At 33.9% G+C, this 15,632-nt stretch overlaps 1 protein-coding gene across 1 annotated transcript in view; it reads left to right on the top strand.

Moving 5' to 3' along the window:
- SNAP91 (synaptosome associated protein 91) overlaps nucleotides 1–15,632 on the top strand; it is an 87,027-nt gene that overhangs the window by 32,904 nt on the left and 38,491 nt on the right. Inside the window, exons 5-11 of the mRNA XM_034408901.3 lie at nucleotides 955–1,057; nucleotides 4,421–4,514; nucleotides 5,006–5,117; nucleotides 6,735–6,841; nucleotides 7,850–7,891; nucleotides 13,069–13,139; nucleotides 14,513–14,518. Of these exons, the coding sequence (XP_034264792.2) occupies nucleotides 955–1,057; nucleotides 4,421–4,514; nucleotides 5,006–5,117; nucleotides 6,735–6,841; nucleotides 7,850–7,891; nucleotides 13,069–13,139; nucleotides 14,513–14,518 (535 nt within the window). The remainder of the gene's footprint in view (nucleotides 1–954; nucleotides 1,058–4,420; nucleotides 4,515–5,005; nucleotides 5,118–6,734; nucleotides 6,842–7,849; nucleotides 7,892–13,068; nucleotides 13,140–14,512; nucleotides 14,519–15,632) is intronic.

Below are 15,632 nucleotides of genomic sequence, written 5' to 3'. Positions count from 1 at the left end.
TTTCCAATTCCTGGTAAACATGTTTTGTTAAAAAAAAAAAAAATCTGTAGGCAGCCTTACATCTGTTAATTCCTCTGAAATATGGTTTGGCAGGCTGTCACTTGAAGTTTGTTGATGTGAGTATCTTAGGAGGAATGTAGGTGCCTTGTTCTCTTAATGCAGAAAGGTTTAAATATACCACAGCCAGGTTAATTGGAAAAGAGACAGTGCAAAGAAAAAATGAAAAGGGGGGAAAACCTTCTAAGATGAAAAGTTGTTTTTGATTCCTGAAATTTTAGTAGTGTACTCTTTCCCCAAGGCTATCAACAAAATAACTCCATATAGGATTCTATGAATTAAATCCTGGCAATGCAAATATTGCATAATTCTGCTATACTGCATGTAAGCCTCTCTCTGCAGTAAAAGTTCATGAACACATTGCAGAGCTAAGTAAAATTTTATAGGGATATTGATAGGAGAATTCATTCTTTCATCATAGTCCTATCAATCATATACTGCAGCTTGTCTTTATTTTATCAGCATCTAATACACTATGATCCAACAGTTGTTTTCTAGTTTAACAGTTCTTTAGGTCAAAATGTAAACAAGTGTTGTCTGTTAAACAAAACTATTGTATCTTGAAATTTACAAGATACTCTCTACTCTCCCTTTGGGGTTTATTAATGTGACATCCTATATTTAAAGAAGAGATTTGGGGAAATATTCATTGATTGAGAAAGAATTAAAAAACTATATATATTATACTAATACATTAGTAATAACTAATTCTTGGTTTGGTGTCAATAGCTAGGCAATTATTGTACAAGTGAGTCCTTTATTACTTAGACTTTTAGAGTGGTTGGAATAATGACTGAAATACCCAATAGGTTTGCATCATTAACATTATCATTTTTTTTCACTCACTGTAATAAGTTAATAAATCAAAATTCTCCATATTACGGTTTCTTTTTCTAGGATACGATATGTCAACTTTTATCAGGCGCTACAGTAGATATTTGAATGAAAAAGCATTTTCATACAGACAAATGGCATTTGATTTTGCAAGAGTAAAAAAGGGGTAAGCTGTCCTTATTTAGTATCAATATTGTCGTTGCAATGTAATTGAATGTTGTAATTCTTTCTGGTCCTATCCTATCCTATCCTATCCTATCCTATCCTATCCTATCCTATCCTATCCTATCCTATCCTATCCTATCCTATCTTAACGCAACCCAACCCAACAATACCCAACCCAACCCAACCCAACCTAAATTGAATGTTGATGTAAATACGTCTGACAGTGTCCTGTACTATATTGTACTATTCAATACAACAAATTGAATGTTGCTGTAATTATTTCTAACAATCTCCTGTTATTATATTCGTGTGAATCATTAAAAAGGAATCAAACTGAAAATGTGTTAAAAAGAGTTCTGGCATGCAAGTATTGCCATTTATTAAGTATAACATAGATTGTTTTGTGTGTTTATACAATAGAAGAGGAGTGTCAAACTCTGTTTCATTGAGCCGCATCAGAGTTGTGTTTCACCTGGGGGGGGCAGGTGTGTGTGGCCAGGGTGGGCATGGCGAGCTCAACATCACTTGTGTCGAGGCGCCTGTGGCGGCCCAAGCACTCTGCCAGCGAAAACAGAGCTCAGGAGGGCTGCGCGTAGCCCTCCCGAGCTCCATTTTCTCTGGCAGAGTGTTACAGGAGGCTGCCGCAGCAAAAAATGAGCTTGGGAGGGCAAAGGCACCACATTCCTGCCTTCTCTCACACCATGTTCTGTTTAAAAATTGAATTCCTTCCCTTTCCCTCAGTTTTTTTCTGACGATTTTAGTAGTAACATCTTTGATTTCTTCCTCCTCTAATACTTGGATCTTGTTCCTCTCAACTTTTAGTCTTTTGAACTAAGTTGCTGCTTGGGTTTTATGGCCATCAGAGCACCCATCAGGAAGTAGTAGAACTGTGGCAATAAACTGACAAGACATCCATTGTGCCTTTTTTGCCTTGTGAGGGAATCATACATGCGTTATCAGAACTTTATCAAATAGGACTGCTTTCTCACTTAAGGGCATGCCTTTGGGGGAAGAGTCTCAGTGAAACAGTCTCTAGCTAAATTGGCTTCGAGGAAACTTGACTATCAGCCTAGTTTAAGAGATGATCTTTGTAAGGCACACCTGCAGGCCAGATTTGCACCCAGCACTTGTAGAGAACATTGCACCATAGTTCCTGATGCAATCAGAAAGTATCTGAGTGTATATGGAATAGATCACTGAAGGGTTCATTCCCTTATGATTTGTGGCCATATTTCATACAGAACTTATTTTTAACTAATGTAAGATTCTACAACCACATTTGCACATTTCCCAGTGCTAATGGCCTATTAAAAATGGCTAAAGACTTATGTTTGAAACCATTGTTTATGCCAACATCAAAATCTCAAAAGTTTTTTATTAGGTATAATGTTACTTCCTTTTTTACCACCTATTCAATTCAATTACCATTGCAACTTCCCAGCTTTTAATTGAGTGTGCTGTAGCAAAAACTTAAACCTTTGCTTGTCAGATGGACTCTCTCCCTTTCTAATTTCAGGCTTATATGGCTACATCCCAGTACTTTCATAGGGGAAAAAATAGTATTTTCCATCTGACTCCCAGGCAAAACACAGGGACTCATTAAAGTCTTTCACGTTGGAGAAATTTCTGTTGCCAAGCAGCAGATTATACCTCTAGACACTCCGGAGATTACATATCCATGTTTTTTTAAAATTATAAACTTTAACATATAAAAAATAAAGAAATCATGATGCAAAGAAGAAATAAAAGGACTAAAACACAGAAGAACATACTCAATTTTTAAATGGCAAATTAAATCCTGATCACATAGAATAATGTTAGTCAGCCTTTCCCTATAAATGATACAAAGTTAATTCATAAATGGAAAATAAGTCAATATCAGTCCATAATTTTAAATCGGTTTAATGTTGTCTCCATTAAAATAAAACAATATATTGGCTATCCTCGGTGCACAATAAATCCAGAAATCTTAGGAATCAAATTCTAGTTTTTCAGCATATATTTCAAATAGCATTTGGATATAGAACTTTATTACTATTCCCAACATTAAATAAGTCAAATGGGACGATCATGAAACAAATCTAAAACATGCATTCTGTCATATTACTTCCAATCTATTGAAGTTGGACAGCCACTCTTTGATAAATATCCCGTCTGGTATATAGGATACTCATTCTTTTTATTCCAATCTTCTTGCAAATTACCAATATTAATTGTAGAATAGAATAAGCTGGAAGGACCTGGATAATGATATACTTCAATTTTCTATAAAATTGAACTGCAGATTTAGATCATTTGAAACTAAATTATACTAAGTTAAAGTATTAAAATTTGATAAACATTTCATAAAATGCTAATGTACTTGATCTAAATCAGAAGGTTAAAATATATTTCAGATAAGTAAGTAGCTGTTTTGATATTTTAAACAATCCAAATTCTTGTTCCAACAGAGCTAATGTTTTGGTAGTAAGATGACAAACAAAATTAATATGTTTTTTGCCCATGAAGATTTAAAAAGACCTACCCTGCATTTTTCAAACTAGTATCATCCCAGAATTCAGTTTCTCATGGGAATAAGGAACAAATTTAAGCCTCATTCTCAGCTTCTAGTTTTTAATGCTGGAAAAATACATGACTTTTACCTAAAACAAGAGCCGATCCATTGCAAAGACATTAAGAGAGGTCAAATATGAGTTTGGCCTAACAATTGAGCTGAAATTGGGAAAGCTAAAAATCACATCTTCATAAGTAATAATTTAGATAATGAAAACTGGGTGGTTTGCCTATTGCACAAACATTTTCTTATTAACTTATCCTTATTACATGGGAATCCTTTTAAAGGTACATATTGTCCTGAAGTAATATTTATTATAATGTTCATTCTTCCTATAGACTCATAGGGATATTTAACCTTGAGCTAATGTCGGTAATGATGTTTTCAGTTTTTGGCAGATGCCAAGACCTTGGCCACAGATTTTGAAGATTTATTAATGAGGTTAATACTACTCTTGTGACATTTGAGTTGCCATTAATATATTTGACTAATATTTCCCTTTTTTTCTTATGTTTTTACAAACCTTAATATGTTATATTGTTTCAGTACAATGCTATTTACATAGTATTGATTGAAAATTAACAATTTCTAGTTGATGATAATAAATATTTAGATACAATATTTCTTTTCTTTATTTCCAGTAGTCTATTGATATTAATGATAATTTCAGATGACAGTATTGCAAGCATAAGATTATTTGACTATTTCATCCAGAATTGAATATAACATTTTTCAAAAAGGCTGCAGATTGCCTCAAAGTATTTGTTATACAATAAGATGTATAAATTGGGTTTGCTTTTGTTTCCTCAGGGCTGATGGTGTAATGAGGACGATGCCCCCAGAAAAACTACTGAAGAGCATGCCAATATTACAAGGACAAATAGATGCACTTCTTGAATTTGATGTACGGGCTTATATTTTCCTTAAACTTTTATGGTTACAGAAAAACACCTCTTACTTTGAATATTACAAAAAACCATGAAACATTTAACTTGTAAAAGGAAAGTGATTGTATTTTGTCAAGCTGCGGAAAAAAATAAATGGCTGAAGACTGAAGATTGTATTACTTTTTTGCGCTTCATTGAAGGTCATAACCAAGTGTCATCATTTCCCTATTAATGTTACACAAACTTCAAAATGTGCATTAATATTCAATTTCTTACTGGGTTTATCTAGATTTCATTATTTCTAACAGCCTAACCTGAGCTGTTCATTCTTGTAGTTTAGCATTGCTGAATTTACTGTCTCTTCAGAAGCATACTTTCCGTTTAGACTTCTGTTTAGACTCCTTAATCTGAACAATAAATATATCTGCTAATGTTTTACATTGTGCCGAAAGAAAAGCTAGTCTGAATGTTGTATGTTTATAATAATTCATGGGCTTTTCTTATACAGGTTCATCCAAATGAACTAACAAATGGGGTCATAAATGCTGCATTTATGCTTCTGTTCAAAGATCTCATCAAGCTTTTTGCTTGTTACAATGATGGCGTCATTAATTTATTAGGTATGTGATTCTTTTCTGGACCTATGATTGTAGCCAGATTATTTTTGGTCATATTCTTTCAAAAGAAGACTAAATCTTTTCCCCAAAAAAATACTGTAATCTGACCGATTAACTAATCATAGGTGTGGAACATCTCTATGATCAAGCATTTTAGTTAGGCAACTTGCATTAAGCAATAAGAACCAGCACCATTGCCAGTGTCATTATAGCAATAGCACTTACAGTAGTGGCCAAAATTGTGGAAACCTTTTGGGAAAAGTGTATTTTTGAAGTTTGATGGCTAATAACACCACTTTTTTTTGGAGTTTCAAGATAATCATATTCCACTGCTAAAATGGCCTGGGAATAGCCCAGACCTTAACCCAATTGAAAATCTATGGAGCTGACTAAAGAAACTTGTTAGTCAGAAGCGACCCAGCAATAAAACCGAGTTAATAGAAGCAATCATTCAATCTTGGTTTCACATTATAACAGCTGCAGAACTAAAAGACTTGTTTCACTTTATGGGAAGACATTGTAAGGCCATAATTCATGCTAAAGGTTACCCAACTATTAATTGACGTGATAATTTTTGTATATCTCGTTTTTTCTATGTGTTTCACTTTTCTTCTTTATACTGTAACTGCTATTCTAATAGCAAATCCTTCATAAATGTGATTGCATTACATTCTTGATTAAATTATCTTTCCATTGATATATAATTTTATGGTACTACTCAAAAAAAAATTGGTGTTATTAGCTAGTTTTAGAAAATACACTTTTCCCAAAAGGTTTCCACAATTTTGGCCACTACTGTAGACTTATAAACCTCTTCACAGAGCTTTACAGCCCCCTCTAAGTTTACAGAGTCAGCATATTGCCCCCCCAAAATCTGGGTCCTCGTTTTACCGACCTTGGAAGGATGGAAGGCTGAGTCAACCTTGAGCCGGTGACACTCGAACTGCCAAATTGCAGGCAGCCGGCAGCCAGCAGAAGTAGCCTGCAGTACTGCATTCTAACCACTGCGCCACCACGGCTCTTATTATTGTGGAAGAATAAGTCTCAAAAATCCAGGTAGCAAATTCAAGGCGAGAGTCTTGTTTTGCTATTTTAATAATTGAAAACTTGCTTTTTATTACAAACATCTGGCTGAGTCCAAATACTGTATTTAGTGATGCTTAGATAAGCACTTCAGCATACGCTTTTGGCAATGTATTAATGAAGCAAACTTCCTATTTGGCACAGATCATCTTTTCATGTTTTTGTTCTTTCCAAATAAATAGCCCCTATCAAGGGAAAAAAATAGTTGTACCAAGCAAATGGTTGCAAACACACTCTGTTAACTAAGGTTTTTTTTAAATTCATTGTCGATTTTGTCTTAGAAACACATTTTCCTGGGATTTCAGTTTAAAGAAAGAAAAAGAATTAAGGAATACTATAAAATAACTTTTAATTGGGATCGTTCATAGAAGTTTGCTGGGTGGAATAGAACAAAAAACAAATCTGGCCGTAATTGTTTTCTACCATCTTTTTAATAATACCATTTATGAAGATTCTTCTTCATAGTGAAATGTCACTTCAGATGTTCTGCTTATGAAGAATACTAGAGACTGAGATTGTCAAATGTATCTCTTCCAGAGAAGTTTTTTGAAATGAAGAAAGGACAGTGCAAAGATGCCCTTGAAATTTATAAGCGGTTTCTTACTAGGATGACGAGAGTATCAGAATTTCTTAAAGTTGCAGAGGTAAGTGAAACATTCATAGAAAGAATAATAGGCTGTAACGATTGCAAATATTCTGCAATGTACTGAATTTTGTGAAAAAGACCGGAAGATGGAAGACATAATGATTATATTTAATGTCAGTTACACATTTAAAACAATAGTACGTTGATTTGTGATTTAACTAGTAGCGAATATTCCTACAACGGAAAGAAATGACAGTTAACTAATGGAAGTAATCACCATGTGGTTGGTTTTCAACATCCAATGTTTGCATGGTTTTTCAGTTGAATGCTTCATGGTACAGTATGTACAAAGAAGTCCCAGAGACCTATGCCTCAAATTGTAAAAAAAAATAAAATAAATAGAGATATACTTGGAGAATGTGTGAAAGAATTAACACTGTTACACAATCCAGAGATTAAAGCAAGCATAAGAAAAAAATTCATCTTTATTTTGTTGATTGTGTTGTATTTGTTAAAGCTGCCAAACTCCAAGATGATTCTGAGTGACGTACAATAAGTCTAATGGATGTATTTAAAAAACAACTAAAAACCTTGGGATTGTTTACTATAAGATGGGACAGAGAGAAACTTGAAAATACACTTGTTTGTTTGTTTAATTGATTAATTAATATCACTTAAATAAAATTGGATTACTAAAGTCTACAACAGGAGTGTCAAACTCACGGGCCACATGTGTCACGTGCTGGCCACGCCCACCCCTGTTTTAGCGAAGGAAAAAAGTTGCAATATGTCATGTGATAACAACATGTCATCATGAGTTTGACATCCCTGGTTTACAACAACAGAGTTGCATTTGTTAAATCGAACAAAGTGTCTGTTTTTTTGGCCTGGGCTGTGTTCAGTCTTGAAAGCTTCTAGAAGTTTCTCAGATGATAATTAATGATGTTACACTTAACAATTCAGTTCACCTGTTGTTCTTTATGATTTATATTGCTTTTTGGTTTGTGATCACAAATGTGAAACTTGAAACAATTTTATTTTCATTTATTTCTTTCTTGATCCACAGCAAGTTGGAATTGACAAAGGCGATATTCCCGATCTCACGCAAGTAAGTTGCATTCAGCTTGATAGTAGCTAAAGGTAACAAAAAAAAAATCTGTTCATTTAGCAAGCAACCTAAAAGCATTAACTATTTTAAAGATATGCTTCCTGTAAATGGCAACCATTTTGATCATAGATTTGTTTCTAGATTAGGATTTCCAATTTTAGGCCATTTATTTAGGGAATTTCCATTTTTAGAGTATTTAGAGATATTGTATGTAATGAAGAAAACTTCTGTTTTTACCTCCTTTCTAGAGGTACAGTTTGTTCCCAAACTCTGAGAGTGCAACGTCTATGGAGATTCTCAGTCATCCGTGTCATGGCTGTCCCAAAGGTGCTTTCTTTCAAAAGGCAACAGGGCTTTCTTGTTTTGCTTGAAGGCTTTTTGCTTCTCATCCAAGAAGCTTCTTTAGTTATGAAACCAGAACTGAAGAAGCTTTCAGAACTGAGGAAGCTTCTTGGATGAGAAGGGAAATGGTTTCAAGCAAAAGAAGAAAGTCCAGTTGCATTTTGAAAGAGAACCTTTGGAAGGTCTGAGAGTGCAAATAGTACACTTGAGAGAGGAAGTTATTTAGGATTTGCACCCAGTGCTTTGACTTGATTCATAAAATTGCTTAATTTTTTTCTTTCCAAGGAAGAGATAGATATAGGGCAGGGGTGTCAAACTCAAGGCCCGGGGGCCAGATCCACTCCACGGGGTACTTCGATCTGGCCCACAGAACTGCCCTGGAAACAGTGAAGGACTGGCCCATGGTGCTTCTGCCAGTGAAAACAGGCTCCCGAGCTCCATGGGCAGCTCCATTTTCACTGGCAGAGGGTTGCAGGAGGCCATGGCAGCTGAAAATGAAGCTCTGGAGCCTGTTTTCGCTGGCAGAGCACTCAAGCTACTACATGCGCCCCTGACAGGAGTGACGTCGAGCTGGACATGTTCACCCGGGCCATGCCCCCCTCACCCCCCCTGAGGTCAAACACAACCCTGATACAACTGTCAATCAAATCGAATTTGACACCCCTGATTTAGGACTACCATAATAAAACCAATTGCTTATAAATTATTAGCTGTAAAATACTTTGATACAAAGAAATGAAAACTTTTATTCATATTTCTACTTTGTACATGAGTGCAGTCATTATTTATCATTGCATTGGTAAGATAGAGGGTTAATAACTACCTTTAAGGATTTTGAAAATGTTATTTATTGCAAATATATTTCAGCAACATTTTTAAAACTTATGAAGTATGTTGCTGGACAAAAATAAAGTAGTTTCTGCAGAAATTTAACATAAGGATGACATACTTGCAAGCATTATGATGGCATCCTATCTGTATAACAATTTAATATTTTGCATATAAATGAAACAGATTTATTTCTAATTACACATTACAGGTAGATAGAATTAAAATTACACTGACCTAACATTGCCCAACTATAAAAATAATCATTGGGTTTTTCACAGTAATGTGCTAGAAATTGTTTGAAGTACAATAAATAAATTCAGCTACCGTTCTCCTTTTTGCTTACTGTTTTTCTTTTGTCAGAATATATGATTACTGTAGTTTCAAATGAACATGAAGTGTTTTGTTTTGCTTTGCTTTAGTTATAATTTTTCTTTTGTGCTTTTTCGTGTTAATGCCCGATCATAGTTAGAAAGTGAGTGTTGGAAATGTTAATCTTGTTTAAATTGAAACCAAGAGATTTTATAAATTTGTTAATCATGAATAAGGATATTTATATTTTCCAGTTTTATATATTTTATATATCTTCCAGTATTTTAGTGGACTAGGGAATTGTTCAGGGTTTAATTCAACACACTGGCCTTTTTAAGACTGCTGTTGGTATTATATTCAATAATGGAGAATTTGCAGACTTTCTCATCATCATCCATTGAGGACACGGTAGAATGCTCCTCACCCATAAAAGCCAATGCCATGACTTAATGCTTACCTGTTGGCAGGCAGCTAAAGCAGTACTTTAAAACAACTTGGAGTTTGAAAGCATTTGATTTTAATTTAAATTACTTTTGTTTTATGCTTTCTTTTGGATAGCTTAACATCCATGCTGTTAAGTAGTGTATGAGCAGTTTTGAAAGTCCTTGTACATGATTTAGAACAGGGGGGGCAAACTCGTGTGTCACGGTGTCATACATGACATATCACAACTTTTTCCCCCTTCGCTAAAGCGAGGATGGGTGTGGCCAGTGAATGACGCTTCCGGCCCACGGGCTGTGAGTTTGACAGCCCTGATTTAGAATATAAACCATCTGTGTTTGCAGTTCCTTAAAAGTTTTTCTGAGGTTTCATAACCACAGATAGTGCAACGTTCAGAGTTAAAAATGATTTCTGTATACATGAATGACACATGAACAGAACTTGACTTTTGGATACATGTATAATCATATTGCACAGTTGATGATCTATTGTTATAAAAATAAATAAATAAATAAATCATAAGCATAATCATTTATTTTCCCTAAAAGTCTGAGCCACCTAGTTAATTGCGCATCTTTCAATTTGAACAGAATAAGTTAGTGGCCTTGATTAATGTTCTCCCTTGTTTTAGGTGATTTATTAAATTTTAATAACATGAGTAAAAAGTAAACAAGCAAGGAGAAAGGAAGTTGAAATGGTGGAAAAAGGCAAAAAGCAAAATAAAAGTGCAGAAAGATCCCTTAACTGTTTGCAAGTAATGTTTTGACTTATTGAATATAGAAAGGCGTAGTGTAATAATTTAATGACAAAAGTATCTTCCAAAATGGCCTGCTAGATGGCAGCACTTAGCTGACCTTGGCTAATCTCAAAAATCAAGCAAGGCAGACCAAATGGTGCTTGGATGGGAGAACACCACGGAATCCCAGATTAAGATTAGATTGGAAAATTAAAAAACAAACAAACAGAGGCAGTGGCAAACCAGTTCTATATTGTTGCCAAGAGAAAACTTGAATGTATCCGTGACACCCTCAAGCATCAATATCCACTTGAGGAAAACTTGGCTTCGTCAATTCGTATAAATTCCATACACCAAACTTCCTATGGATTCACGAATGGAGATTTCTGATTATGCTTTGAAGTAGTATAAATGCTACTTCTGTTTTTAAATTATTTTATTTATATTCATTTATATATTTATTTTACTGTTAAATAGATATGTTCTAAGTATTTATCTAAACTTATAAACAGATGCGTGTGTTAAAAAAATAGGTGTTTTATCAACACATTATGAATCAATAAAGTCTTCATTATCTGTTTTTAGATAATTAGAAGCATATTTCCTAATTATGATACATTTCATGATTTTGTATTCAGTTTTCTATTAGTGCCTTCTTACGTTTTCAGAAATGGTAGTAGACTATAATACTTGACTGCTTTTCTGTCTTATGATGAACAGGATTCTTCAGTGATCCATTATGACAATATATTAAAGAAAGAACATATGTAATGCATATCATTATAGAGGAGGATGTGAAATACATTTCTTTAACATTTGGAAAAATGTTGGTCATTATACCTTCTGCCAATTCTGAATTTGAAAGCAATTTATATAGCACATGGAAACCATCTCAGATAATGGACAAAAAGTTGACAGAAAAGTTGAACAATTGTCGATTTAATCAGACAATACTATTTTAATGATGCCTTTATAAGTAATGGTTCTAGAAAAGCCCTGGCACAATCCTTAAAAACTAGTATTAGAGATCATGTGATTTGAACCAGTGACTTACAGCTTGTAAGTCCAGTTCATTCCATATCCCTGGGAAAAATGATAAAAAAAGTTTTCACAGGGGAAATAGATTATTAAGTATAATCAGTTTGAATTTATTGCTGTAAGGCAGTTTACACTTACATTAAGAAGCCTTTCTTGAGGCAGGATAACACATCTCTACATATTTTAAAAAAATAATTTTATCTATACTCCAAGATTTCTGTTGTGAATCTAGATGATACCCTGGTCTTCTTCCAAGGTATACTTTGCAAGTTGAACAAGTTTGGATAAGGTTAAAAAAGTTTGCATTAAATCTGTGGTGTATGTCCAACTCTGTTGCAACTTGAAGGTAATTTGTTATAAATTAAACAGGTTCAGAAGATATGTTGCTAATTTAATCCTAGCTACAATCTTTCTATATTGTTATGCCCAATTAAGTTGTCAATGGTTTAAATTTAATCTACTATTTAAAAACTCATAGTTATCGTTAACCTAAGTGATGAAAATGAAGAGTCATTTAAGGCCTATACAGTTGATGGACTTGTTGTCTTGATGAAATGTAATGTGTAACTGGAAATCTGTTTATATAGGTATTACTTCATCTGGAAATGCCAAATATACTCTTTGTTCTTACTGCACTTGGAGTCTTTTCTCATTTTAATAACAGCAAGAGCATGAATAGATTAAAACAGTACTATGAATATTAAGGGAGAGATTACTTAAATTGAATTTAAGCATAATTGTAATATTAACGTTTGGATTTTTTAAAAAAATTCTTTTGACATTAGCTGACTAGAAAACTCCTACTTTATGATTCTTAAAAAAATATTAAAACATGCCCTGACCAGGTTGGAAAAATAATTCTGAAGAACATCATGAGTTGCTTTTAAGAAATATTCAGACCAGTAACATAAACTTTGAAGGATGAACTAGATTTTATAAGAAACAGAATTCTGACCACTAACCTTCAGCATTCAGAATCTCTAATATGCACTGTCTTCTGTGTCTTATGTCCCTGCTTTATACTATTAGACATGAGAAAGTGGAAGTGTGGTAAGCATTGATTAACATTATAGGGAGGACCTCAAGTTTTGTGTCCATTTTGGTATATAGTTCCCTGTTGTGTTACAGATCTAATTCTACAGAGAATAACATTTGTGCTATTAATAATGTTTAATATAATAAACCAATTCTGGTTTCAGTTTGTATTCCAACTAATAACCTCTTCCTTCAAAAAATGTACTTTGGCATAATATACAACCTATAGTAGCATGGAAATTGTCTTTTGCACAGTTGTTTTATGCATTAAGTGGGATAGACGACAAATGAATTTAATAAACTAACAAATAAATAAATAGCATATCCATGCAAATAATCGATTCAAAGAAGAAGAAAAGACTCTGGAAATGCTGCTTGTGCTCTGTATCAGTTGCTTTCTCTAATGCTCCTTGGTTTTAAATGTATCTTTTCATTATATTTTTAGGCTCCCAGTAGTCTTATGGAGACTCTTGAACAGCATCTAAATACTTTGGAAGGAAAGAAACCTGGGAACAAGTATGAAGATATTTTATAGATTGATCTAAAGAGGTTGTGGGGAGAGAATCCGTGTATCAGTTTGAGCATTGCTTCGTGAAGTTTTTGGCTCCTTACTAGAAAAAGCATTGAGCATTCATTATGTTATAGTAAACACAAAACAGCATCTCAACTGGTGATTGTAATAAGCCACATGTATCTCTCTGTTCCTGAACTTCTCATTGCCCAGTGATAGCTTTATTGCTTGCCACTTATTGAAGGAATATTAGCAACATAGAGCTTCTCTAGTGTCTATACACATACTTCTTCGCGTGAACACATTGTCTCCAGTCTTCCTTTCAGAATGCGTGGTACCAGTGGTGGATTGTTACCGGTTCTCCCCAGTTCAGGGGAGCCAGTAGCAGAGATGGTGAGGTGAAAGTGAACCGGTTCTCTCTGTTGGTTAGCTTGGCCCTCCCGCCCACCCCTGCGTTATACATACCTTATATTCGGTCGTTTTTAGCCCAGCTGAAAGGTGCGGCAGAGCAGATTACCGCGTCTCAGCTCTTCCTTAATCACTGCATACGCGTGGAGCATGCATGAAGCACATACATGAAGTGAACCGGTGGTAACACCGGTTGGAACCCACCACTGGGTGGTATTGTGAGACTATTGCTTTCCTGTTGGTATGATGTACCGTATATTATTAGTTTTTCCTGGACAGCAAAAATGGCATAACCGTCATGTTTCCAGCTGATGAAAGAAGCTGTAATAGAGAAACACAGAGTAGATATGTGCTAATACACATGGTATATTTGACCATGTAGGATTGCAACTGTAAATATTTATAGATACTATAAATTAGTAAAACAGCTTGTATCAGTGGGTTCCTTCGATCACACAGTGCACTTGGAACTTGGCTCTGTCACTTGGTACAGTAAAGAAACTAAATGCATATATGAGATTATATAAAATTAATACAGGATATTGCTTCCTTTTCATCTCTGCATTTTTTGCATATTCCAAAATCAATTACATGATGTTAATTCAAAATGGGATATCCAAGATCTGGCCTTTGTGTCGCACAGAAATTGTTGTAAAGTAGAATATGTCTGAATATTATAGATAGCCTAATACAGTCCAGTTAAGTTTAACCAAGTTTGTAATCCTAATTAATCTAAGGCCAACAGAACTCAACAGAATCTCCTCCTGAGCATGCATACTACAAATAACCACTTTTTAAGCTAACATATAAAGTTCCTTGTGTTCTACTCTAAACAGACATTTTTAATGGTCTGCATTTTATCATCCAATGTTAGTAGTGATTGGAAGAAATTAAAATAGGCTGACATTATCTGATCTTGTTTTTCTGTATCCCTCTCTTTTATTTGCATAATGGATCTTTTGCCATTTAGTGATGGGTAAGTAAACTTAACACACTAATGTGTCTGCCCGTGTGCATTTTGCATCAATCTCTTTAATGAAAGCTTATATTTTATGAATATTAGTTTCTTACCAGTAATTGGCATGCTGTTTTGGAACTCTGGAAAATGAAATGCCTGTGAAGCACAATGGTAATTTTCATGTTTATAGTATTTATGAAAATATAATTTCTGTTCTAAAAAGATAATTAACTGTAAACTCATACTGTTAGCTAAATTGTTACATGGCTTACAGGCTCACTGATTTTATTTAGCTCCTTGCAGTAAACCATTAAAAGATTAATCTCCTATAAAGCTTTGAAGATGTGATAAGAGCCCACATTCAATCTTTTTAATAAACTATTTAAAATCAAAGAAGTTAATTTTTATTTTTAAAGATTTGGGTAACAAGTATTGATTGAATTTTGTTTGGAGATGATAAGACACTAATTTATGAGTTGGATTTAGGGCAAGGTTTATATATACATATAGAGGGAATAGAAAGTTCAGAAATATGAAATTAAATTGTATAGATACGAATACGTAGTACTACATATATAATATTTTAAGGTTATAAAACTACACAATTCACAGAATTGAAATATATATTTTTATACACCTAATAGATACAAAATTATTAATTTACTTTAAAATATAGCCATATCAAGATAGATAGTGTTATCCAAGGTTTCCTGAAGAACTAAATTAATATTTGGACAAGAGACTATAACATTAGGAAGGTAAGAGTAACAACTAAAAAACAAATTCTGGAAAAAAAAACAGCAAACTCCTCCTGTATGTTGATGAAGTTACTAGGAATGAATCTGTACATATAAGGGACTATTTTTTTAAAAAAACGTACCTCTAGTTGTAATGAAACGTAAAACTAAAAATGAAAACCAAGCTAGTGAATTCTGAGAATACAGTAACTCTTATTTTTGGTGACACCATCATCATTTGCAGTTAAACAAAATAATTTAAGTGTTGTGATGACCTTGCCTCACTAGTTCAGTTAGGGCAATATTTATTAAGAAAAAAGCAGGTTCAGAATACATATTTAAGTCAGCTTTTTCTGATCTGAAGTACAACCAACAGTTTCTATTCGTCCTGTTCC

Source organism: Pantherophis guttatus, chromosome 1, assembly GCF_059756535.1.
Source record: "Pantherophis guttatus breed Tessera chromosome 1, ASM5975653v1, whole genome shotgun sequence".
Taxonomy (NCBI): Eukaryota; Metazoa; Chordata; class Lepidosauria; order Squamata; family Colubridae; genus Pantherophis; species Pantherophis guttatus.
Note: the sequence above shows the minus strand (reverse complement) of the source record. Positions and strands in the feature narration are given on the sequence as shown.